The sequence below is a fragment of the Populus trichocarpa genome, chromosome 19, assembly GCF_000002775.5.
Source record: "Populus trichocarpa isolate Nisqually-1 chromosome 19, P.trichocarpa_v4.1, whole genome shotgun sequence".
Classification (NCBI taxonomy): domain Eukaryota; kingdom Viridiplantae; phylum Streptophyta; class Magnoliopsida; order Malpighiales; family Salicaceae; genus Populus; species Populus trichocarpa.
In genome coordinates, this window is record NC_037303.2 from 13,586,555 (window position 1) to 13,612,306 (window position 25,752).

The following is a 25,752-nucleotide window of genomic DNA, read 5'->3' on the forward strand; positions in this document are numbered from 1 at the left end:
GCTTACTGTTAAAATAGATGGCAGTTAAAAATGTCTGCAGAGTCTGTATTCTGATCACATGATACAATACGAAGTCCTGAAAATGTCCCTCTTGTGTTGCCATAGCTAACCCTGTTTCTGCATTTCTCTTCACTCGATCTACGCTTATAGCATGATAGTCACTTAACGTGAAAACTACAGGCTCTCGGTTACAGTGATTAATCTTATGAGGTGACGGAGACATTAGGGAAAAAGGAGAGATGTCCTCATGTCTTTCATGTTAAAAAAATAAAAAAATTCAGAAATAAACTAGTTTACAAGGTCATGCCACTGAGAGAAGTGTATTTAAAATCATGACAGGAGGACTTGATTTCCCAGGCTGGTTCAAGAAGACGTTGAAGTTTTGGTTGCATAATAGAAATGTATTTATTATAGTTATTAAACCCCACTTTTCTTAGCGGGTTGAATTGAAAATCCGTGATGAGAAGCTTGATGCGAGTTAAGTTTTTATTTGAAAAGGTAAAAATATTAATTTGGTAAAATTTGATTCATCAGATTAAATTTATAATAACATAATTGATTTATGTTGATTAATTCTAAAAAATTATTTTTTAATAAAAATAATTAATTAAAATTGATTCAGCAACCCCATAAATTAACCTAGATATTGTTTATTTTTATAGTTAAACTGCACTTTGAATTTTTTTATACTTTAAATTAATTTTTTTAAATATTTTTTAATTGTTTTAATAGGTTAATATTAAAAATAAATTTAAAAAATAAAAAATTATTTTAAAATAAATTTATTTTTTAAAATTAATTACAACGCTAATATTAATCATCATCTTTATAACTTAATAATATATTATATTAACTCTAAGTGGTATAACTTAATTGGTCAAACCTGAGTTTACTTCCTAAAGATCATTAGTTCGAGTCTCACAAATCTCAGGGCTGCTAGAGATTTACATGGTCGTTAATTTTAGACCCCATAAAATTAATCAAGGTACATACAAACTAATCTGGACACTTATATTAAAAAAAATAAAAATAAAATTATCTCCTTTTATCGTCACCATAACTATGATTCCAATGTTCTATTTCATCCAAGAAATTTTGGACTTTGGGTCTTCAGCCTGAATAACGAATTGGGCTTTGTATGCTTAAACTGGTGGCCGAAATGACCAAAACGCCATCCAGTCACAAATCAACAAAACCCTTGCGGCTACAAAAAATCTAATCTCAGCCGTTCATCTGAGGAGCCAATAGGCCAGTCACTAGGGAATAGGGTTTATAACAAGTTCCATTATATCTCACACCTCTCTCTCAAACCCTACCAGCCGTCTAGCCTCTCCCAGATCAAGCTTCTACAATGGTGAATCTCAAAACCCTAGCTTTCAACTACATTACATGTGTTCTTTCATTTCTTCTTAAAAAAAAACGAACTGTTTTTTAGATTTCATTTTATTAGTCTTAAAAAGCCTTGGTTACGATAGAAATTTCATTTTTTTTTTCTGTTTAAAGCTATAAATTAAGTAGAGATTAGGGTTTTGTTGAATTTTTAGAAATGGGCTTGTGCTAATATGTATGTTTTTTTTTCTGTTGTGTGCTTGACAGGCCTTTGCCAAGGCGCAGAAAAGCAGGGCTTACTTCAAGAGGTATCAAGTCAAGTTTAAGAGAAGGCGAGGTAAAGATTGTAACTTTTTGGTTAATTAGATGTATTGTCTGCTGATAAAGTTCATTCTCCTCAATGGGTTTTGGTGATTTTTCCTTTTTTGATCAATGGATAAGAATTCTTTTCTTGTAGCCGGGAAGACTGACTACAGGGCTAGGATTCGCCTGATTAATCAGGACAAGAACAAGTACAATACGCCTAAGTACCGATTCGTTGTCCGATTTGTATCCTTTTGTTTGGTTTGTTCTTTAACGTGTTGTCATATTCATTTCTTGTTACTCTGTTCTTTTTTTGCGTTTTTGTTAGCATTGTTAGCCACTAATTTTTGGGATCTTTATTTGTTATATGCTGTAAAACAGTAGAAATATAATTAGTATTACTGCATTTGCTTTTAAATAAGGCTATGGATCGTGCATGAATGTTGACTTGAATTGATGTTTTTGTGTTTGAATTGAATCATTAGGTCTTGAGATGTTATTCGTGGTGCAACTGCTTTTGGTGTGTACTTTGGGTGTAGGGTACTGCTCCTGCTCAATAGGGCATTTAAAAAACAATTTATGTACCGTTATAGATTGTGTTCTATATGTTTTGCACCTTAACGTTGTGTTTTTAGACCAACAAGGACATTATTGCACAAATAGCATCTGCAAGCATTGCTGGAGATATAGTCCTTGCTTCTGCTTATGCTCATGAGCTTCCTCGATATGGGCTTGAAGCTGGTCTTACAAACTATGCAGCAGGTAATCCTTTGGTCTGGAAACTATGAGCTTACCTAATATGTTATTCTAACCTTTTGTTTGATTTGGAATCACGTTCAGCTTACTGCACTGGACTTCTCTTGGCTCGTCGTGTATTGAAAATGCTTGAGATGGATGATGAATATGAAGGAAATGTGGAGGTATATTGTGGGGATAAAGGATTCACCTTCTCTGACAACCAATTTTAACTCTTCATGATGCAACTTAACTCAAAAAAATTAGCTGTCTTACACAGTTTTTGGCTTATGAACTTGAATATCAGGCTACTGGAGAGGATTTCTCTGTTGAACCAGCTGATAGCAGGAGGCCATTCCGTGCCCTACTTGATGTTGGTCTGCTCAGAACCACTACTGGAAACCGTGTGTTTGGTGCCCTCAAGGTATATTAAGACAATTAATTTTGCAAAATCCTTTTCCATTATGTTTGTTCTGGGAAGCTTGTCATAAAATGATTCTTCGTTGTAGTATATTTTTTGTTAAAGCACCAATGCATGCAATTCAATCAATTATTTTGTAAATGTTATCATGCAATGATATTTGGATTATTGCTGTCATTGCCACGTTGTATCTGAAATGCATTAGAAGTTGCTAGTGATATTTTCACTATAAAACCAGTTTGGTGGTTTTACTTTTGCCCCTTTTTATCCATTAAACAAATATTTATGGTCTTGTTCTTTTTTTTCTTTTTAGTTTACATTAGTTGCATTATCTTTGAATTTCAATATTCAGCATCTGAATGCACAACACCATTCACCTATCATATTATTTATGCTTGAGAATTATGATAGTTAGATTGGTGCCGTTGATGTGTTTCATTGAAATAATTCGTTCTGTTTTCTTTTGTAGGGAGCTTTAGATGGTGGTTTAGATATTCCCCACAGTGACAAGAGGTTTGCTGGCTTTGCAAAGGACAATAAGCAGCTTGATGCTGAAGTTCACCGCAAATATATTTATGGAGGCCATGTTGCTGCATACATGAGGGTAAATGTGGCTAGCTTTAATGAACACAATTTGTTATATTTTGTTGTTTCCGCGTCTTTAATTGCATCTGTAAAAAAATGTGCTTGTATATTGTCTATTATAATTTTCAGATATTTATTGTGTTTCTTCACCCCAGACATTGATGGAGGATGAACCTGAGAAATACCAATCCCACTTTAGTGAGTACCTCAAGAGAGGAATTGATGCTGATGGTATGGAGGCATTGTACAAGAAGGTTCATGCTGCCATTCGCGCTGATCCAACTGCAAAGAAATCAGAGAAGCAGCCACCCAAGGAGCACAAGAGGTTTGTTGCTATTTAATTGATAACTATTTGCACGCACCCCACACAACTTTGTGATAGCTTATTTGTTTGTATGGTAAATCACCACTTCCATCTACCTGTAAGTTGCAAGTCCATCTTCTCATGCCATTTTTGCATGGAGCTACTTGAAATTATATATTTAGTATTTTCCTTCAAATTGTTTCTGTGTATCACAGGTACAACTTGAAGAAGCTAACCTATGAGGAAAGGAAAGCCAAGTTGGTTGAGCGATTGAATGCTCTCAACTCAGCCGCTGACGATGAAGATGATGAGTGAAACATTGATGCCTGAGCTCTAATGTCAGTTTTCCATGGCACACAGGCTACTTTTGAGTTTTTATTTGAAACCTAGTTATGTCCTTCAGATTATTTTTGCTTATGGCTCCATTTTTGTCTCCTTAAGTATAATTTTCTTAGATTACAAGATTGTGATTTTTTTAAAACTTGATATTGAATGCAATTTCAAATTTGACTTGGCTAATTATAATTTGCTTGATTAAATTCCGGATTACTTTTGTTTGTTGAAATAATTGCTATGTGGATATGAAGCTGGTGATCATTCGTTTTGATGTTGTAAAACTTGATCAAAAAATTTAGATTTTGAAGGAACAAGAGTTCCCCTTGTTGGAATATGGATTTACGCTAGAATGTAACTTTGAAATTCAAGGTGTTAAGATAGTATTAATAATCTATTGTTAAGAATCATTCCTGACTGGGAATCATCCTATTGCTCAAGTACAATGGGAAGCATATTTTTTAAACAGATGTTACTTGTGTAGTATGAAACTGACGCTGTGAGTACCCTAGGGTTCGCGAACTGTCGTGATTTTGTGCTGTAGAATCTTGACCCCTATTTGATTTCAGAAATTAGCTCCCGAATGCTAGAAATATGCCTGTGCCAATTTTAAGCCTTTACCTCGGCACAAAGCCACAAGCCAGAGTCACATGGAAGGGTGTCGTGGATATCAATGCTAACCAAAGAGCACAAGAATAAAACCGTCAGCCAACGGATTTCCACTTCCCATTACATCCAGAGCTCAAAATACGATCGACTTATAATTTCTTGCCACGCACTGTTGACATGATAAATTTGCCCTTCAATTTTTTCCTCCCGAATTCGAGCAATCCTCTTGAGTATGAGATACAGTCATGACTCGTTCACTAACCTCAACACCAGCGACCCCAATAACACCTATTTCAGCCAATTCTAAGATCTTCTCTTCCATCTCTAGGCTTTCTAAGAACGATTGCTTGCCATGGAGATTCCAAGCCATTTTCAGATAACAAACTTGTTCATGGCAGGTGGGCATCTTTCTCTTGATTTAAGCCTTTGTATAATGTAGATGAATCTACGTTTTCTATATGATGAATTTGGTGCAACAACTACTAACATACTTGCAAGTCTCACTAAATACTTGAATGAAATATAAGTTTGCTGATACGTTTAGCCAAATGTACACCGATGTTATACTGCTTAGCATTTTATATTTCATGGGGGTTCATGCCTCCATGTTGCCGGCCAATGACACTGGGCTTGAACATTGGTGGTTGGGATGCAAATGCAGCTAGAAGGCCACCACCTCCACCGCCAGAGGCCAAACTAAGAGAGAAAGGAAAGGCAATAAACGAACCATCTGAATAGCAATAAAAACAACACCCGCTTCCGTTCTTGTCCGATCCTCTACCAAATTTTCTTTGAGTTGAGAGGAAAATGTGTGCTCTAATTAACATTTGAGCTTTTATGGAGGAGTTTAGCATGTTTCAGTTGGAACTTGGAAGGCCACGATAAATTATTGTATATAATGTCGTATAGCTTTATAAGAAATTTGAAAACAAGAAGGGGAAAAAATGCACAAGTGAGAACACAACAAGGGTCATTCATTTTGTTATTGCATCATAACCAAAACAGATGATGAGAGGGAGAAAGGCAAGGAGTAATATTCATATAGTCAAATAAAGAGGTATTATTAGAAATCAGTAATATCTCTTGTATGGTTAAGGTTTACTATAAATATATATTATTGAAACTCTAATTTTATATTATTGAAACTCTAATTTTATATACAGAAAAATAACTTTTTTCTTCTATGAATATAGATATATTGTCAAACCATGTTAAAACTCCTCACTCTTGCACTAGATTGACATGATAAAGATAAATAGTGTAATAAGTCCACAACATTAGTTTAAAACAAAGTTATGAAATTAGACCGATCTAACTGGTTAATCTAAGATTTGACCAATTAATTTTTTTGATTCAAGTGAAGAGCAAAAAAAAAAAAAAGAGAGTTAACCTAGAATGGAGTCAAGATTTTCTAAACATATTTAGCTCAAATTCAGAAATAACATAGATATTTGATGATAAAATTAAATATAAATTAAGTTGTAAAAAAAAAAAACAGTTTCAATTTGGATTTCTAAAATATGCATTTTGTATCCCTTACCCATTTTGGAGTGCATTTTTTGTCCAATAAATGCAGTTATTTTGAAAAAAACTTGATATTTTTTTTAAAAAAACTAATGGGAAAAATATGTTATTTAAAATTTGGTTAAAATTTCTATTATTTAGGATTATTTGATTTTTATCCTACTTTTTCAATGATTGGATTTTGAGCATAAATTTAACTCAGTTTTATAGACACTATTATGGCTTAGAGTGTTTATATATTCACATGAAATGTAATCCATTGATTTCTGATGAGTTCTCCTTTATCTATATAATGAATTAAGATTTCATGGAATCCCTTAAAATCCAAGACTAAAAATCTTAAATCCAAAAAAAAAGAAAAAGAAAAAAGAAAAACAATTAATTGAACAGTCCATGAATAGTCATCACTTTCATGCATTATTCATTATTTTTTTCATGGATTTTAAGATATGCTGACTTGGATTTAAGAAATCATAATTCTTTTTTTTTTTAATTATATATACCTCATTTGTATTTTCTTCTTCATTTCCTTATAGGTAAGTCTTTTTTTAGAAGCTTATAAATAAACTTCATAACCAGACTTTCTATTAATATATATTTTCTTCAATTAAACTTCAAATTTCTAACAAAAAAAAATCGTATAAAATGAGTTCAAAAATTCAATTTGTTTATCGTTCTATAGATTGTGATAAATATTATATATTTTTATTTTTTCGTGAAAATTATGTGCTGATTTAATGAAAAAGTTGTGCTCCATTTCTTGGACCCTAGCAGTGTTCTATGCAAAGAGCATGAGTACAATAGGTAGAAGAATTAATTTGAGTTTTTGTAACCTTTTCAAAAGCCACAATTTTTAAATCTCTAACTCGAATAGTTAATTTGATGACCTATTAAGTCGAAGAAGGTAAATGAATTATTTAATTAATTTTAAAACTACAGGGACTAAATAATTGATTTTGATCAACTACATGGACTAAGTTATAATTATCTCAGTAAAATAACCAAACTAGGACTATTTGTCCCTCCATAGAGATAAAAATGAAAACAGGTTTTGACTTCAATTTCAAAAGATAGAAGAAGAAGAATAAGAAGAGAAAGATAATGCTACAGTCCTCTGAACTACAGCTTTTCCAGACCTTTAATGGCCTCCAACACATTGCTAAAACCCATCGGTTCAAGGTAACCAAACTTACCATGACTGTAGATGTGTCAATTCTGCAAATTTTGGTGTTTATTTTGTATATGCTTTCAAAGATTAATTTCAGTTTGTTTCTTGTTAATTCACAAAATACTACTATATCTTACAGTTTAATAGTTTTTAGGATCCGGGTTCAAATGGGTTTGCTTGAATTGCGTTGAATTCTATATAAAGCTTAGAACTTGGCCAGTTGGTCTTTCTTATTGTTTTGGATTACATTGTACATGAAGTAGAAGTTTTGCTTATTAATTTGGTAATGTGTACCACAGGCATGGTTTTTAGATCAATTTGGAGTACTTCATGATGGAAAACAACCTTATCCTGGTGCAATTTCAACATGTATGTGCTTATTCATTAGTTTTGGCATCTGGATCAGTACGTTGCTGATGTTGTTATAAAATTTTATGTTGGAAGTGGTTTCTATTTCATGTATTGGTGGCAGTGCAAAAGCTAGCTACTACCGGTGCCAAAATGGTGATTATAAGTAATTCTTCGCGGCGTGCATCTACAACAATGGAGAAAATGAAGAGTCTTGGATTTGATACTTCTTTATTTCTCGGAGCCATTACCAGTGGAGAATTAACACATCAATATTTGCAGAGGTTAGTTATTCAGCTTTATGGAGTTGAGGAATTATGTTCAATGTTTGGTGTTGTTTTGGTGATTGAAAAGACTGTTGCTTTTTTGTGTTTATACGGTATCAATTTTGTGTACTGAATTTTCATGTATTTTCACTAATATCCTTACATATAGGGTACCAAATTTTGTTGAAAAGAAGTGGACTTTATGTCTAATACTATTAGAGAAATGTTGATTGGTTTGAAACCCTGCAATATCCTTATTTGTGAAAAAGAATCCATCTTCATCTTCAATGATTGAAAAACAGAATGATGGGAACACTTATCTCTACCCTCCTCCTCGAGGATCCATCCTTCAAAGTGATTGATAATTCTTCCATTTAGGGAAGGTATCAAAGGCATTTCTAAAATGGGAAAGATTTTTTTTTAAAAAAAATCATTTTATAAGCCAAACTTCTTCCTTTTGACTTAGTTATGCCATAGTTTATGGTTTATACATCTTTTAAATGCATGTAAATACGTATAGATTTCCTGATTCATATGTTGAAATTGATAGGAGAGATGATGGTTGGTTTGCAGCATTAGGAAAATCTTGCATTCACATGACTTGGAAGGGCAGAGGTGCCATATCTCTTGAGGTGTGTGGTTTGGTTGAATTCTTCTCTACACTGTTTCTCTGGTTTCTTTTTTTCATTTACACTTCTAGTTTGCCTTACCCCCTCCGCCTCTCTCCTCCTTCCCTTCTCTCTCTTCCTAAGTAAACAAAGACATTGGACATGATTAAACAAACCAGGAAGCACCCATTACAAGATCTTCTGCAACTCTTTTTGTAGCCAATTTCTCCATCTGTAATTTTCTTTTCTTTGGCCCTGAACAGAATTTTGGAATAGATTTCTGTTCAACCTGAACTATCTTTGAGTAGATAATCTATTGATCACTGCATTTTCTCTAGTTGTGCTAGGTGATTGTGTTAAGAGCCATGAATGATCCATTGGATCTAATTAGCAGACTTACAGTTGATAATCTTGATTATTCAAGTGTCAGAAGACCTTAGACACTCAGAGTCAGACTCATAATTAATACTCTGCTTTTATGCCCATTTTTCCTTGCAGGGCTTAGGCTTACAAGTTGTTGACAAGGTTGAAGAAGCTGAGTTTGTTTTGGCTCATGGCACTGAAGCATTGGGGCTGTCTTCTGGTGCTTCTTGCCCTATGACTCTTGAGGAGCTTGAGAAAGTATTGGAGCGCTGTGCTGCTAAACAAATTCCTATGGTAGTAGCCAATCCAGACTTTGTAACTGTTGAAGCTAGAGACTTGCGAGTCATGCCTGGTAAAGATTTTGAGTCATCTTATCCTCCTGTTTACAGAATACATTCTTAATCAGAAATGACTGTCTCTGTGAATGGGAGCTTAGCATGGAAGTCTCATTTCAATGGAGATGTAGTTCTGTTTTTTGTTTAGTTTCTAATAACCTAAATGTTTGGTTTATTTCCAAAAATCCCAATGCCCTTGTGAAATTAGAGAAGCCATGTATGAAATCTTTATTAAATGAGATGGGTTTTTCTACTAAAATTCCCTTGAAGATGTTTCTTGGTAATCTAGTAGCAATGGTATAAATTTTGGGGGATCCTTTCTTTTCCATAGTGTATTTCCTTTCCTTTCCTTTCGTTATTTTCTTCATTTATCTAAATACAGCAGCAAAATGCATAGTCATAAACCTAATGTTCTATGATGAAATGAACAAATTGCCGTTGATTGACTTTGTCTGGCATATGATTTTAAGAGGAAAATTTCATTTTGTTTTGATAATTTGTGATCAATTTGTCTAGAAAATATGAACAACTACTCCTCTATTTATTGCTTGAATAATAATATAAATTTAGGAGTTAGCTACTCTCTGCTTTCTTTCTCATTTTCTCACCCCTTATATATAGATCAACTTGCAAGAAAAACTTTAAAAAAATAAAAATACGGAGAGATTTATTTTGTTAACTCTTGTGATACAAGTTGTGCTATCTTGTTAGGTACATTGGCTGCCAAGTATGAGAAGCTTGGTGGTGAAGTGAAATGGATGGGCAAGCCAGATAAGGTACTGCATATTATTCTTGCTAGTTCTTACTCTTAATTCGGAAATGCTTATCATGTCCTTTGGTGATATGGACAACCATGTATTTGCCTCAAATTGCAAGTACAAACTAGCATTGAATTTTTAATTTTTGTTCTATGAACTACTGCTATTTCCTTTATTTTTAAATATTCTATACAAAATACAGATTAAGCGATTAAAATCACTCACTGACATTTGACTTTTTAGTTTGAGATGTTCAGGAATAATCTACATTTTGCTCATATTTTATATAATTAGTGTATTCCTTTAGGGCAAAGCTATTGTTATCACCTTCTTTATCATATCATTGCTGTTTTTTTTTTCTTGGTTATACATTTCCTTTGGCTGCTCTGATTGCTGTATCAACTTTTTGGCAGATAATCTATAAATCTGCTATGGAATTGGCTGGTGTTGATGCTTTTGATTCTATAGCTGTGGGTGATTCTCTTCACCATGATATCAAAGGTGCAAATGCTGTTGGGATCTGGTCAGCATTTATAACCGGTGGGATTCATGCAACTGAACTTGGAGTCAATAGTTTTGGAGAAGAAGCAGCTTTATCTTCTGTGCAGGCCCTTGCATCCAAATATGATGCATACCCATCATTTGTTTTACCATCATTTACATGGTAGAAACTCATGCCGGTAAACATATCTCATTTGCTATCTTTAATTTTTGGATGTTTGTCCCTTTTAATGAAGCTATCTATAAGGCTAAACTTATTGCAAGTCAAGCATTGAAAAATTATCAATGAGCAAGCAATTAAGTTGTCTATTTTACACTATTATAATATGTTTATCTTTTCTTGGTTCTGCTTCATTCATCTTCTACCTTTTCTTGACATGCTCACTCAGCTCTCTGCACTCCTTGCTTGCTCTTCATTTTGGATATTCATGAGTAGTTTTCGTGGGGATCTGGGTAGATTGGCTTATGTTGAAGCAAACATCTTTTACTTTGTTTCAGATTCTAATGCCTTGTCCACATGCTCTAGATTAGGTTTTTTTTATGTTCAATATGTATCATGAATCGAAATTACGGCTTTGAATTGCTTATTTAACTGTTTTCAAACAAGCACATAAAGATTCAATCACATTGCATAATAAATTACACAAACCATATTCATATCTGTTGTCTTTCAAGTATTCTCCCTCGACTACACCATTCTCTTATGATCACCACTTAGAGGTTGCAAAATATTTATTTTTGGCTAGTTTTCTGGCATTATTTGAGAGTAAAAGATATTCATATTCAAGTAGCACTAACTCATCACATGGAGTTGATTATACGTCTCATCATGCGGCTTCCTAAGTTCTGTCTTCATGTTGCTTCATGAGTCTGACAGATTGCATTGGTTTGCTCTGCCCCTCCTCCCATTTGTTGCAGTAATTTACTTCTATAAAGAATTAATATTCTTTTCTGGGGCCTCCAGGTTTTTCTTAAAATGCTTAATTTTGGCTGGAATGACAAAACTTGCTGCCTCAATTCATCTAATTCCTTCTCCATAAGATGAATCTCAGTGATCCTTTAAAACAATACAATTACTTCTATACAAAAAATCTCAGGATTATTATGGAGTTTCACTGTTTATATAAATAATGAAGCTATTTTTAGCCTTTTCATTTTTTTTTCATTTCCCTTTTTTTATATTTCAATTTGGTCCCTTTTTTTCACAATTTCATTCTTAGGCTTTTTTAAATAAATTCATAGGTTGTCTTTGGACTGACCAAGTCAATTGGATCATGTCGAAGTAACTCTTTCACGATTTAATTTTAAACTCGAGTTAAGTAAGGATTCAGGTCTAAGAGGTATTTTTAAGTCAATTTAATCTCCTTTTTCCTCAAGTTTTTCCTCATATTTTTTTTATTTGTTGGTTATGTTATTTTTGGATCGGTTAAGTTGACTGTCATGTTAGGTAACTTTCACATTATTTAATTTTAAATTTGAGCTAAACAAAAAATTGGGTCGAGAGAGTTTTTTATATCATTTTTTTTTTCAAATTCATCACTAGATTTTTATTACTAGTTGTCTGGAAAGCTTTTTGACCAATCAAAGTCGACTGAGTCTTATGAGAGTAATTTTTACATAGTTTAATTCTAAACCCGGACTAGATAAAAAGTCGGATTAAGATGTTCCAAGATTAATTTGATGGGTTGAATTTAATAAAAATATTAAATAGATTTTTACAATTTAAATATTTTTTATTTAGTTCAAAATTTGTTTGATACAAATTGCGAATATGAAACTTATGATTGACTTTTAGGATCAGTAGATAAATGGCAAATGATAGAGTTTTTAGAATCAGTAGAATAGTTAAGTTGATTTGCGTTTTTAATCCTTTCTTTGGATCCCGAAGAATTCCAAACCTTTTTTCATTCACAACAGCATTAGCAATAGCTTCCTCCTCTTACCGTTTTAAGCCCTCTGATCTTCTCAAGAGCTCAACTGTGCAGCTCGCCCCTGGAAGTTGCAAGGAAGTTTTAATGCAATGAAGCTCCATAAAAACTACAGTGAGGTATGTTATTTTCAGCCATACGCTTAGAGGAAGCACCCGCTGCTGCAGATGTATTGGCCAAGCAAGGAGTTTATAGGCAAATTGATCTGATATCTTGACTGTAGTCCCATCCTCCATAACCCCATTTTGCAGGTTAAATTAGAAACAAAAAAAAAAGAAAAGAAGAAGAAGAAGAAGAAACTTTCCCCATTTTCTTCTTTGACAACGATAGATTACAACTTTCAAAGCCCTTAAATTAAGTGCAAATAAACAAATTTTCCAGAAGTGAAAAAAGCTGTCATACTCTGCAATCCTGATAAAGTCCAATGACAGTTAGCCGACTTATGAAAAAAAAAAAAAGACAATTGACAATTTCTTTTTTTCCTTTCCAAAACATAATTTTCATCAACTCTCCAAACCTGAGCTGTGTTTTGTTGCAGGTAGGATAAATTTTTTAAAATATAAAAAAAATTAAAAACATGAATAATTTTTAATTGTGTTATTAAATCTAGTTTAATGGGTCAAAAAAATAAACTAAAAAAAACCAATAACAAAAAAAAATCACAGGAGTCCATTCGGATTATCAAACAACTCAATGCTAACCTATTTGAAGGGAAAAAAAAAAGGGTCAAACTTCAAAAAACAATTATAGAAAACATCAACTTAAAAAATAGAGAAAAAAAACAAGCAAACCTAGACAAATTTCCTAAACCTAGTCTAATCTAAAAAATACAACATACTAAATCATGGATCCGGGTTCAATTAAGAAGTTTAAATGTCATCTAATTTAATTTTAAAGAATGAAATCGTTGAAAAAAATATTAATAAAAAATCTTGCAAAAGAAAAGGAAGAACAAAAAAAAAGAATGGAGCTAAAATTTGACAAGAAAAGACCCAATAAGGATGAAATTTTAAAAACAATTATGGCAAACTTAAAAAATTACAAATAAAAAAAGTAAGACCAAACTTGAAAGATTAAAAAATTATAGGGGGGTGAAATTGAAAATTATTTGTAATATGATAGATTATTTATAAATTAAAAAATGATATGAGTGAAATAGAAAAAAATTGTTATGGGCTAACCCAATAAAATCAAATTGAAAAAAATAAGAAACCAAAAGTTAAAAAAAGAGAATTAAACCGAAAAACAATAACAAAAATTTAAGATGATATCAATTTAGAAAAAAGAAAAAAAGAAAGGTACGCAAATCTCTTAAACTCAGTCTAATCTCTAAAAGTTATATCCCGTGAAATCTTTTACCAGGATTTAATCAAGAAGTATAATTCTCCACTAATTTAATTTTGAAGGATGAAATCAGTAGAAAAGTATTAATAAAAAAAAAACATGCAAAAGCAACAAAAACAAATAAGAATAAAATTTGATAAGACAAACCAAAGGAGGATGCAATTTAATGAAAACAAATAAAAAGAATCCCAAATAAAGTAAATATTAATTAAAGAAATAAGAACTAAATTTTAAAGATTAAAAAAATTATAGGGGGTGGAATTGAAAACATATGTAAAATTCAAGCAAATTTAGACAAACATTCTAAACATGATTAAATTTAAAAAAACTCATAATTTATAAAACCCTAGATTCGGGTTCTATCAAAATATTTATTATAAGTCAGTTTAAAAATATAAATATAAAAAACTTGTCAAAGAAAAAAAAAGATAAACAAAAAAAGTTTTGAGTGAACTTAAAAATTAATTTGGGACAACAAATCAAATACATGATATATGATATAAAATTGAAATAACATTATAAATACAAAATAAAAAAAAAATACTGGTAAGAAAATATTAAAAAATACTTTTAAAAAATGAAAATTAATTCGGCTAATTCTTCGTATAAAATGACGAGGGAAAATAGTGAAAAGAGTAATGATGAAGAGATAAAATAGTAATTATACTATTACAATAAATAGTAATATACATCTTGAAACATCGCCGGGGGATTAGTTTATTTGGAAAATAATATACTACTTTGTAATATGCTCAATAGCTGCATCAAGTAGCAATCAAACACTGCTTTGAAATAACCATGGTGGTGATAAAGTGGTAATAGCTTGGGACCAAGAGATTTGTTCTTTTTATGGTTTCAGGTTCGAGTTTTGTGGTTGCTCATATGATGGTCACCGGAGACTTACATGGTCGTTAACTTCAGGGCCCGTGGAATTAGTCGAGGTGCGCGCAAGCTGACCCGGACATCCATGTTAAAAAAAAAAAAAAACACTGCTTTGAAATATTCAATAACCGATCGAGATCTTGACGTGTAGCCCAGGCAACATGATCTTCAAGTCGTGAGCAATTGTCTAGCAAAGTTTCAAGTCTATAATAAGAAGGCGAGTATCCAAGTCTACGGCGACTTTGAAAGAGACTTAACTGATCAAGTGAGATGCTCGCATATTCTACCATGCTTGTTTACACACGCAAGTATTTATGTTTGTATGTTCTTCAATTCTCTCAATTGATTTATTCTATGAATCCTGCTCCCTCAAGATTAATCAACTTTTCTCAACTTTTAGATTCTTCTATCAAGAAGAATCTTAAAACCATGTCGTTGTTTCTACTTACTTTGTTAATGCTTACTTCACAACATGTTTCTGCTTCAAGTACTGATCATCAACAAGCTGATGGAGGAGTGCTAGAAGTGGAGGCGTTACTCAAATGGAGAAAGAGCCTCAGTGGCCAAGCTCAATCTCTTCTCTCTTCATGGAAACCCGTTCCCGGATCAAACATAAGCCCATGCACTTGGTCTGGGATCCACTGCAATGATGGTGGAAGTGTCTCCACCATAAACCTAACCAATTTCCAGCTGAAAGGTACGCTTGATGACTTCAGCTTCTCATCCTTCCATAATCTGTCTTGTCTTGATCTCCAACACAATTCCCTCAAAGGAAATATCCCTCCCCATATCAGTAATCTATCCAAGCTTACCATTCTCAATCTGGGTTATAATCAATTCACCGGATATATTCCTCGGGATATAGGAACTATGATGAAACTCAATGTCTTGAGCTTCTCAAACAATCTTCTTCTGGGTTCTATTCCTGCCACTTTTGAAAACTTATCCAATCTTTCAGTACTAAACCTTGCCAACAATCGCCTATCCTGCTCAATCCCACCGGAGCTTGGAAGGTTGAAATCCCTCAGTGAGCTTCGTTTGAATTTAAATGACTTGACGGGTGCAATCCCTGCCTCTATAGGTGATCTCATAGGCCTCAAGGTTTTGTCTCTCTATGGAAACCACTTGTCTGGTCCACTACCTCCAGAGATCAACAAGCTTACCAATTTGACGTTGTTCTTTTTGTCAAACAATAGCATTTCTGGTTTGTTACCTGAAAAAATTTGTCATGGAGGCATACTTGAAGATTTTTGTGCAAGTAACAATCGCTTTACGGGTACTATTCCTAAAGGTTTGAAGAACTGCACAAACTTATCTAGACTTCGACTTGACAGGAACAACCTCGTTGGAAACATATCAGAAGACTTTGGTGTGTACCCAAATCTTGATTACATTGATTTGAGCTACAATAATTTTCATGGACAAGTATCACCAAATTGGGGAAAATGCCAGCGGCTCACAAGCTTGAAAATATCCAACTGTCATGTCACTGGTGTGATACCGCCAGAGCTCGGAGAGTCAACAGCTCTGCACTATTTAGACCTTTCTTCAAATAAACTTGAAGGCAGAATACCAAATGAGTTAGGAAAGCTGAAGTCGTTGTTCAATCTAACTTTGAGTTTCAATAGTCTCTCAGGCAAGATTCCTCCTGAAATTGGATCGTTGCCTGATCTTTCCTATCTTGATCTAGCAGCAAACAATCTAAGTGGCACCATACCCAAACAACTTGGTAAATGCTCAAAGATGCTTTACTTAAATTTGAGCAACAACAGTTTTCATGATGGCATTCCTGCTGAAATCGGGAATTTGGTGTCTCTGCAAGTTCTGCTAGATCTTAGTAGAAACTTGCTTTCTGGGGAAATTCCGTGGCAACTTGGGAATTTGATCAAATTGGAAGTTTTGGTACTCTCTCACAATAACTTCACTGGTTTCATTCCATCCACAATGGACCAGATGCAGAGTTTGAGAATAGTTGACCTATCCTACAATGAGTTGGAAGGTCCAATTCCTAAAAGCAAAGCCTTCAAAGAAGCACCACCAGAAGCATTTACACACAACAAAGGCTTGTGTGGCAACCGCACTAGCTTGATGAATTGTCCAGCTCCTCCCGTAAACACTACGAAAGACGGCAAGCATCTACTACTCCTGATCGTCCTTCCTGTTTCTGGAGCTTCATTCTTCTTGACCATTCTTATTGGTTTTGTTTGTATTCTAAGAAAAGAATGGAGGAAGAGCATGAGAAACAAGCTCATTGATTCACAGCAAGGAAATTTGTTTACGATCTGGAGCTATGATGGGAAGCTAGTATATGAAGACATCAATGAAGTGACTGAGGGTTTTAATGCCAAGTACTGCATTGGAGTGGGAGGGCATGGAAGTGTTTACAAAGCCAAGCTGTCAACAGGTCAGATTGTAGCAGTAAAGAAGCTTCACCCATTGCAGTATACAAGATCGGACGATCTGAAGACATTTGAGAGTGAAATTCAAGCATTGAATAAAATTCGACACAGAAACATTGTGAAGCTTCATGGTTTCTGCTTGCATGCCAAGCAATCATTTTTGGTTTATGAGTACTTGGAAAGGGGAAGCTTAGCTCGGATCCTGGATAATGTAGAACAGGCTACAGAGTTGGATTGGTCTAAGAGAATCAATATTGTCAAAGGGGTTGTGAATGCTCTTTGTTACATGCATCACGATTGCAAGCCGCCTATTATTCATCGTGACATATCTAGCAGCAACATATTGTTGGATCGCAAATATGAAGCTCGGGTGTCTGATTTTGGCACTGCTAGACTTATAAAGCTTGATTCTTCGAACTGGACAGGGCTTGCTGGCACTTACGGATACATTGCACCAGGTAACATGAATCTTACCATAAGTCTTGAAATGCAAACTTTTCCCTTGTTATTTTCCTATTTTTAATGGTTCATTTCTCTTCGAAATCGTGGGTCTGCAGAACTTGCTTACACGATGAAGGTCACTGAGAAATGCGATGTATATAGCTTCGGAGTTGTTGCACTGGAAATAATTATGGGGCATCATCCTGGTGAACTAATAGGTTCTCTTTCAACTTTGTCAACATCTTCGGAATGGAATCCCGGGAGTACTACGTTGTTGAAAGATTTGTTGGACAAACGCCTAGAAACTCCTGCTCGTGAATTGGCTGTCCAAGTTGCCATAATTATCAAGCTCGGATTCACATGCATCAATGCCGATCCAAAATCTCGCCCCACGATGCCTCAGGTTTCTCAAGAGCTATCGATTTCAAGGCTTGATATCTCCTCCGCGCCATGGCACACACTTACTTTAGGAGAGCTTGTGAACCTTGATTTGCAAGTAGAGGAACCGTAACGGTGTGAAGTGCCGCTGAGGACCACAACTTGTGTGTGTATTTATCCTTAACAATGTAACTTCTATTACCGTCAATCAACTTCTGAGGCTAGTGTAAATCATTTTTAACCACAATTATTTTCTTAAATTATCTATTACCGAGAACGACTATTGTGTACCCAAATATTGATAAAAAGTCATTTCTTGAGAACCTAATCATGATCCAAGAAATGACTAGAGCTAGTGTGTAGACGAGGGCTTCAAAGTATAGTTATAACAACAATCTTGATCTAAGGTTGGGGTTACAGGTTGGGTACCAACCTGTGGATATTTATTAGGGTTTTTTTTTTAAATTTAAAATAATATGTTTTTTATTTTTTTTTAAATTTAAAATAATATTGTTTTGGATAAATTTTACAAAAAAATAATTGGGTCACTTAGTCGCAGATTAATCATCAAATCACTTGGATTTAACCATATTAACTCCATAATCAATTCAAAATAAAATCTGACTCGAGTCGTGTTAAAAAACCAATTCAACCCAATAGCTTAAGCTGTTAGGTGAAGTCACATGATATAATTTATATTATTCTCTAATACACCTCCTCAAGTGAAAGCCCTTTGAGCTTGAAACTTGCACAGACCCATATTACATGTGCTTAATTTTTATCAAATAAATAGGGATGATGAGATTCGAACTTGTGACCGCTTGGTCATCAAGACTCTGATATCATGTCAAAGAACCATATTAACCCCAAAACTTAAGCTGTTAGGTGAATTCTTAAGATATAATTTATATTATTCTTTAATAAATCAGGTCCAGAATCAACATATCATCAGGTCAACCAGCCAATCCAAGCTAAATTTGATAACCATGATTCAAAGGTTTAAAATGTGCATTGGGATTAACAATGGTATATAAGGTAGGTTTAAAATGTGCATTAGGATTAACAATAATATCTAAGGTTTGGTTTTTAAATTACAAAGCTATTGATTTAGGTGGGCTGAAGAATGTACAAGTCACAAGTACTTTGTGTTTGATTAATATTTTAAGATAAAAAAGACACATATAAAAATAATAGAAACATGTTTGATTGGAAGGATACAAATAGAAATATAAAATAAATTTTTATCATTTTAAAACAAAAAATAAATAAAATATATTGTATCTATATATTATCTTCGTTATGATTGTAACTATACTCTAATTGGTGTTACACTTAGGTTTCATGTGCCAGGAAGGCTGAAAAGTCACATATGTGATAATCACGTAGACTTATGATGTAAGAATTTTACAATATTAATTTTCAAATGACAAATTAAAAGTTAAGAAACGGATCCCCGCAGAGAAAATTGAACGAGTGGGAGGGGACCCTTTTTCCACATTTCTGGTGCTCGATCGGGATACATAAAATCAAAGTCAAAGATTTTATTTTTTTTATTCTACTAAACTGTCTTCTGACTTTTTTAAAAATCTCAACTTTAGAAAATGAAAATGTGGACAACAACCAGTAGTAGAACCAAATAATGGCAGTGTTTGTGCAGTGGCTATCATGGCCGACTCAAAACATCAAGACATCATTGTCAAGTTTGTCTTTGGAATATGAAAGCTTCCGTCTTTAACAATATTGTCGTTTAATGCTTATTTTAATCAACAATCCATATATCATTCTAATATTTTAATCAAATGTTTAATTGATTTTTTCTCTCCTTTGCTATCACACACACACACACGCACTTGGGAGTTGCTAATATCTTTTTGCAAGATGTTGGACTTATGCTATCTACATTTGACCAAATGGACATTGCTAAGATTTGAAATAAAATAAAATAAAAAATAATAATTCCGGATGTTTGGACATGTCCCAAACGGTTGGACTTTTTCCAACCTGGTTGGCGTTTTCAATGGCTGGAATTCTAGCTTCAATGGCTAAAATTTGAGCTCAAGTTCGACCCCAAACGACTGGAATTTTAGTGTGAGATTGACACCAACCTTAGCCTGTCGTGTCTGGAGGCATCCTTCTATGTATTTTTCCTGGTTTCTAGAAGCCGTGTCCGTAAACTATTCATGAACACAATTTCTGTAAGGTAAAGCAGATATTTTATGCAATGACAATGACCATCATAATTATTTCTACCGATGATACAACAACCAATAAAATCACGAGGACCAGCCAATGATAAACTAATTTCTCCACCAATAATTTCGTGTGGTATCCACATTCATTGAACTGTGGCACAAACACGATAAATGATATATATTAAGTTTTTTTATTTTCACCGTGATCGTGATAATAATATTAATGAATGCTATGTCCCGAAAAAAATATATATATTGATAAGGAAAGAGATATGCAACATGAGCAAACAAAGAAAAATCTTTTTTGATATGTTAACCAAGATCAAATAATTTTCAAAATTATATCTTCATCTTTTAAATTTTTTGAATAAAAACAATGACTTTCTCTGCATGACTCTCCGAAAAATCTCTATTGCAAAATCTCAATTTCTCCATTAAAATCTCATGACTCCATGAAAAATATTCATGGTATAATCTCTATATCTTCATTAAATTCTTTATATATCTATATTTTCATTGAAATTTCCGTACATGACTCCATGAAAAATCTCTATTGTGAGATATGTATTGAAACAATACTTTAACATTGCTTTCATGAGAGTATTTTTTATTTTCTGGATAAAATTTTTCTCTACTAGAACTTTATAAAATCTCGTCCCTTTGCAGGAAACACTCTCACGTTAATAAAGGCCATAAAGGTAACACTTTTCATGCAAACAAAGATAAAGTTTATATAGCAAACAATTTCTTCTTCGACTCTGGCTGGTTAAAGTCCTTTAAATATGATTATTTAAAGGATTTAGAAGAAAAATGATAGTGCTCACATTAAAATAATAATAATAATAATAATTTAGTCTTTTGGGTCAACCCAAACAGCTTGACTTTTTCTAACCTGGCTTTCCAGCCTGAATAGTTGGAATTTCAGTATGAGAACAATACCGATCTTGGTCTGTTAAATCCTACTTGGGCATGCTCTTTTAAGTATTTATTTATTTTTTTTTTTTTTTTAGAAACCGCTCTCATATAATTTTCCTCCGCACACATAACTTTTACTATGAAGAACAAGTACCATTTTCTACGCCAATACTAGCCAATGATAGCACACTAATTTCACTACCAATGATACATCTCCTTCCCTGTATATAAAAAAAAAGTTCGAGAACTAAGTGTATAAAATACACCTAGCTAGTCATATGACAAAATCTAGATCCCATTCTTGGCCAAAATTTCACTTAGCCATTGAAAACTAGGAACATTCACTTATATTTAAGCCATGTCATTCTAAGCCTAGCCTATAATTTTTTTTTTAATATGTATTTTTCTTCATACACACTATTCCCCTTTTATACTTACTGACTTAAAACATGAAAGGGTCTTATGTTTCAACAAAAATCTTGTTTTGTCAGAATGCTCGTGAACTTACAATCAAGCTCAGCCACACCAACAGTCCAAGAGACCACCATGAAAAATCCTATTTTTATCTTTTTCCGACTTCATCATAAGGGCTCGTATTAGTTTATACCAATATATTATAAACTCCTTTGCTTCTAACAAAATTTCAAGCATTCTTGGAAGAGTAGTTTCCATCTGCACTCCATTTCCAAATGATATAATCATCGAATTTAAAGGGATAAACAGCACTGCAAATGGCACTCTACACAACCACCATAGCATCAGATCTTGTAGGAGTCCAAAACCAATCATTGTGGGCAATATTAACAACTACCACCTTGGCATCAAAGGACCTCTCGATTCATTAGCAAGTCTCGCTCCAAGATTTTTCTCTTAAGGCCCAAAAGATGCTAGAAATCCTACCAAAGATGAGTGTCTTTTTAATTACCAATAATATGCTCAATTAAACACCAGGCAGTACTTCTTAATTCCAGCAATTGTCTCCACATTCAGGAACAATCAGCAAGGATTTTTAAACTCCGAACACAGACACCCTTAAGTTTGTAAGACTGCATCCAGGCCACCCACAAGGATCTATAATTGAAAACAATATACAAAATGTTTCTTAGAAAAACAGCAACATTCCATTCTTTTAATTTCTTTAATCTCTATAAAGAAAGGTATTGAGTGAAATAACATACTGTCAAAACGTAACAGTAAGGTTCCCTCTCTCTCTCCATATATATACCTTTCTTTATATCAAAGGCTTAAACACAGCTGCTGCCGTGGGTGGGTGAACTCCAATCAGCAGCTTTTATACAGTATCCTTAACAATCCCAATGCTCTTTCTAATCAGCAGCTTTTATACAGTATCCTTAACAATCCCAATGCTCTTTCTTGTTTAGGGAGAGTAACAATGCTCCAAGCATCTTTGGCACTACGAGCAGAAGCATCTTTACCTTTCTAGAAAAGAGAATTACACTTCTTCTACAAGCCTCACCACCTTGGATGGAAGGACAAAGATGTAGCTCTAGTAATTTTGAACACTAAAAAGTACTGAAGAGATCAACTGTAATCTTCCTACATAAGAAAACATTTTTAGGCCTAACGTTGCAGCTTCACATAAATTTTATCCGAGAGAGGCTTGCAATCAACTGACGATACCAGAAAAAGAAAAAAGAAAAAGAAAGGTCTTCGGCCTGGGCTCCAGAGTCCAGACAGCTTTTTGTCTGCGGTCTGGGCTGCAGGCTGCTTGCAGCCCAGAAACGAGGGCCGCACAAGCAGCCCCCTCTCAGTATTATTTTTGTGATACACGCGTGTTATTATAAAAATATTATTTTACATTATTGAATCTATTTTTATCGCTCTCTAGTTCACACTGGAGAAATAAAGTATAAAGCATCACCCTATCAGCTGAAAAGCTAAGCTACGATATCCTATCGCTAAGCTACAGTAGCGTAAATCAAAGAATAATTTCTTGATTTAAGCGTGGAATCCAATCAAGTGAGGAGAGGCTCACCAACACAATAACACGAATCTCTTCTCAACACATAAAAATTTTATTTTATTTTTTATTGAATTTTTATGCATTTTTCATTTAAAAAAACTTAAATATTGAAGGTTTATTGTTCAAGGGGATTATTTATTAGGATCAACACAAGTACAAAAATTATCAGTTAAATAAAATTATTTTTTTTATATGAATTGTTTTTTGACGAATTCATTATTAATAAAGTCAAGTTTTCGTGAAATGAGAGAGTCTAATAACATGTTTGAGAGTGTGGTTGTGGTTGTTTTTTAAAATATTTTTCATGTAAAAATATATCAAAATGATATTTTTTTTATTTTTTAAAAATTATTTTTGAGATCAGTGTATGAAAACAATTCAAAATATAAAAAAAATTTAGTTTTTAATAATAAAAAAAAATTAAATTTTGGGCCCTCTAAATATCTAACAGGAAGATTACCGAGCTTTAGCCCAGAAATTCTTGGCAAACACTTAGCTGAGCAGGAAGAAATACCACTACAAAATATTTAGTTCTTCGAGGGATTAAACTTAAATTTTAAAATTAAAAATTAATACTAGATTAACATCACCGGCATCCAGCATCCAATTATATAGTAATCAATCGTAAGTTTTGTTGTTAGTAAAATCACTCAAATTATAATTATTATTAAGAACATAGCTTAAATTAAATAATCTTTTAAAGAAATTAAAAATCTTATCTAAGAAACTACATGAATGGTTTAAGAAATGATTTTTTTTCTTTGAAAAATACACAAATATCATAAAAAAATAAGTAAAAAAGAAATAATAATCAAAGGTATTTCTACCACCCTTTCAATATTTCAATTCTAATGAATTGTTCAATGTGCAGTTGCAACAAAGTTATTTTGTAAATTTTAATGACTAATTTGTTTTTAGGTGAATCATACAAACATCTTAAATTATTGATCATTGAGATAGAGACTCTTTTTTATAGATTAACATCTCTTTTATTATATGCAACAATTAATATAAAGACCCTTTAATTTTTTTTAATTTTAATTGAAATCCCTTATATATATATTGAATTTACTATATGAACTATGATGAGTGATCTCTCTCTTAGATTTCAACCAATATTAACCATGATACCATCACTAAACTAATTAAAAGGGTTTAGCAATATGAGTTTATTATTTGTATCAATTTTAATCTTAATCATCACTAGATTTGACTTTTTTAAGAGTTAGAAATTTTAAATTGAAAAATAAAAACCAGATTATTAAGCTTGATTTGTGTTTAAAAATATATAGTTTTAGATATCAAAATATTCTTTGGGAGGTTGAAATAATTATTTTAATAGTATTTTGAGTTGATTTATATACACAATTGTGTTTAATAACTTTGTTTTTTTAGAATAATTTATTTATTTAATCAAACAATAATAGAAACAAACACACACATTAAAACGATTGAATAAAATCAAAGAAAAAATATCACGCAATATTGCATATATTAAAAAAATGTTATAATTTTATATAAAAACCAAGTAAAATATAAATAATATGTAACCAAAAACTAAATTGAAAACTTGAGAAATAGATGTGGTTGTTACATCAGATCTAGAAACACGGGCTATGAACTCAATTATATATTTAATAACATTTTTTATTAGAATCAATGTTTTATTTAAAAAGAACAATAATAAAAATAACACACAAAAGAAAGTGATTGAATAAAATTAAAGGAAGAAAAATTTAAGAAAGAAAGAATGCCTCCTAACATAAAAAATGATGAAATCTTATTCGTAAATCTAAGTAAAAATATAGGTACAAAAAACCAAAACAAATGACCAAAAAATGATCTAGGCAGGCAAACTTAAACTAGGTGGCCAGTGTGCTCATATTTAAAAAATCCCAAGAGCGCGAGCATTTCAACCTAGACCCATGCACCCAGGCTAAAAAAAACTCCAGGTGTGTGAGCATTTTTTTGTTTATTTTTGAGAAAGAAATAAGTTGATGACATGTCATCTGTTGGCCTAATTTCAAGTAACCAAAAGGTTATTAGAAATCCAGGTTAATGTCTTTTTTTTTCCTTATAAAAAACTCGATTTTCATCCAAAACATTTAGAAAACACTCCCTTGACAAACATATCAATGACCTCATATAACCTATAAAACAGCCCAAAATACCAAAATTGATCTCAAACTAAAAAACTTCTCATGCTCAAATCAACCATCTCAAACAAGGTGTTGGGAAAATAACCCAGAATAAACTCTTATCTTTAAATGAAACTTATTGACACTAAAATCAATCTCTCTTTACAATTAAAATTTAAGAAGTTTCTCTCTTCTTTATTAAACCATGGACTGAAAAATAAGAAAAATAAAATTTTATACCATAATTTATTTTTTAAAATATTGAGGGACCAAATTGATATCATTTAAAAAGTAAAATGGCAAAGTGAAGTTTTCAACCCATTTTTTAAATTACCACTCAATTTCTCCTTGTTGCACACCTTGTCTCCTTTTTTTTTGTTTTTTCCAGTTATGACCTTGCTTAACATTTTTTGATAAATTGGTAATGAAGGTAGGCATAAAAGGATGAGAGAAATAAACTTTAAGGACTAAATTATAAAAAAACTCCACTATAGATTGGTGCAATAAATTTTCCACGCGTTTTAAATTTCTTCTGTTTTTTGTATTTCAAACAATTATTTTTTATTTAAAAAATAATGAAGTCTATAATAAATTGCTTTGAGAAAAAGTATAACATGTTTTGATTTCAAAACAAAACAAACCTTAATAAAATGAATAGATC

The 25,752-nt window shown here is 32.7% G+C and overlaps 3 protein-coding genes across 6 annotated transcripts; all 3 read left to right on the forward strand.

Annotated features, from left to right (window-relative positions):
- The first annotated feature begins 1,204 nt into the window (after positions 1-1,204).
- Positions 1,205-4,196, forward strand: LOC18108544 (60S ribosomal protein L5). Its single transcript, XM_006371484.2, has 9 exons — positions 1,205-1,354; positions 1,597-1,666; positions 1,787-1,878; positions 2,268-2,394; positions 2,473-2,552; positions 2,675-2,791; positions 3,258-3,392; positions 3,529-3,698; positions 3,893-4,196. Exons 1-9 carry the CDS (start codon positions 1,352-1,354, stop codon positions 3,990-3,992), a joined length of 894 nt encoding a protein of 297 aa, XP_006371546.1. The 5' UTR covers positions 1,205-1,351; the 3' UTR covers positions 3,993-4,196.
- Positions 4,197-7,175: 2,979 nt separating this feature from the next.
- Positions 7,176-11,617, forward strand: LOC18108545 (uncharacterized). Of its 4 annotated transcripts, none has more exons than XM_006371485.3 (8): positions 7,176-7,322; positions 7,611-7,680; positions 7,784-7,943; positions 8,476-8,557; positions 9,032-9,248; positions 9,943-10,007; positions 10,403-10,669; positions 11,455-11,617. In XM_006371485.3, the coding sequence occupies exons 1-7, from the start codon at positions 7,245-7,247 to the stop codon at positions 10,655-10,657; spliced, it is 927 nt and encodes a 308-aa protein (XP_006371547.3). In that variant the 5' UTR covers positions 7,176-7,244; the 3' UTR covers positions 10,658-10,669; positions 11,455-11,617. The 4 variants fall into 4 exon arrangements, with proteins under 4 accessions (XP_006371547.3, XP_024446868.2, XP_024446869.2 ...); XM_024591100.2 differs by lacking the exon at positions 11,455-11,617 and adding an exon at positions 10,880-11,151; XM_024591101.2 differs by lacking the exon at positions 11,455-11,617 and having other exon boundaries at positions 7,756-7,943; positions 10,403-10,844.
- Positions 11,618-14,869: 3,252 nt separating this feature from the next.
- Positions 14,870-18,177, forward strand: LOC18108546 (MDIS1-interacting receptor like kinase 2). The gene is made up of 2 exons (XM_024591304.2): positions 14,870-17,501; positions 17,601-18,177. The coding sequence occupies exons 1-2, from the start codon at positions 14,915-14,917 to the stop codon at positions 17,993-17,995; spliced, it is 2,982 nt and encodes a 993-aa protein (XP_024447072.2). The 5' UTR covers positions 14,870-14,914; the 3' UTR covers positions 17,996-18,177.
- The last annotated feature ends 7,575 nt before the right edge of the window (positions 18,178-25,752 follow it).

Coding starts and splice junctions, on each gene's coding strand:
- LOC18108544 (XM_006371484.2), top strand. Junction 2,553..2,674: donor AATATGAAGGAAATGTGGAG/GTATATTGTGGG, acceptor CTTGAATATCAG/GCTACTGGAGAGGATTTCTC. Junction 3,699..3,892: donor CCACCCAAGGAGCACAAGAG/GTTTGTTGCTAT, acceptor TGTGTATCACAG/GTACAACTTGAAGAAGCTAA.
- LOC18108546 (XM_024591304.2), top strand. CDS start 14,915: ATGCTCGCATATTCTACCATGCTTGTTTACACACGCAAGTATTTATGT. Junction 17,502..17,600: donor TTACGGATACATTGCACCAG/GTAACATGAATC, acceptor GTGGGTCTGCAG/AACTTGCTTACACGATGAAG.
- LOC18108545 (XM_006371485.3), top strand. CDS start 7,245: ATGCTACAGTCCTCTGAACTACAGCTTTTCCAGACCTTTAATGGCCTC. Junction 7,323..7,610: donor CTAAAACCCATCGGTTCAAG/GTAACCAAACTT, acceptor TGTGTACCACAG/GCATGGTTTTTAGATCAATT. Junction 7,681..7,783: donor TCCTGGTGCAATTTCAACAT/GTATGTGCTTAT, acceptor TATTGGTGGCAG/TGCAAAAGCTAGCTACTACC.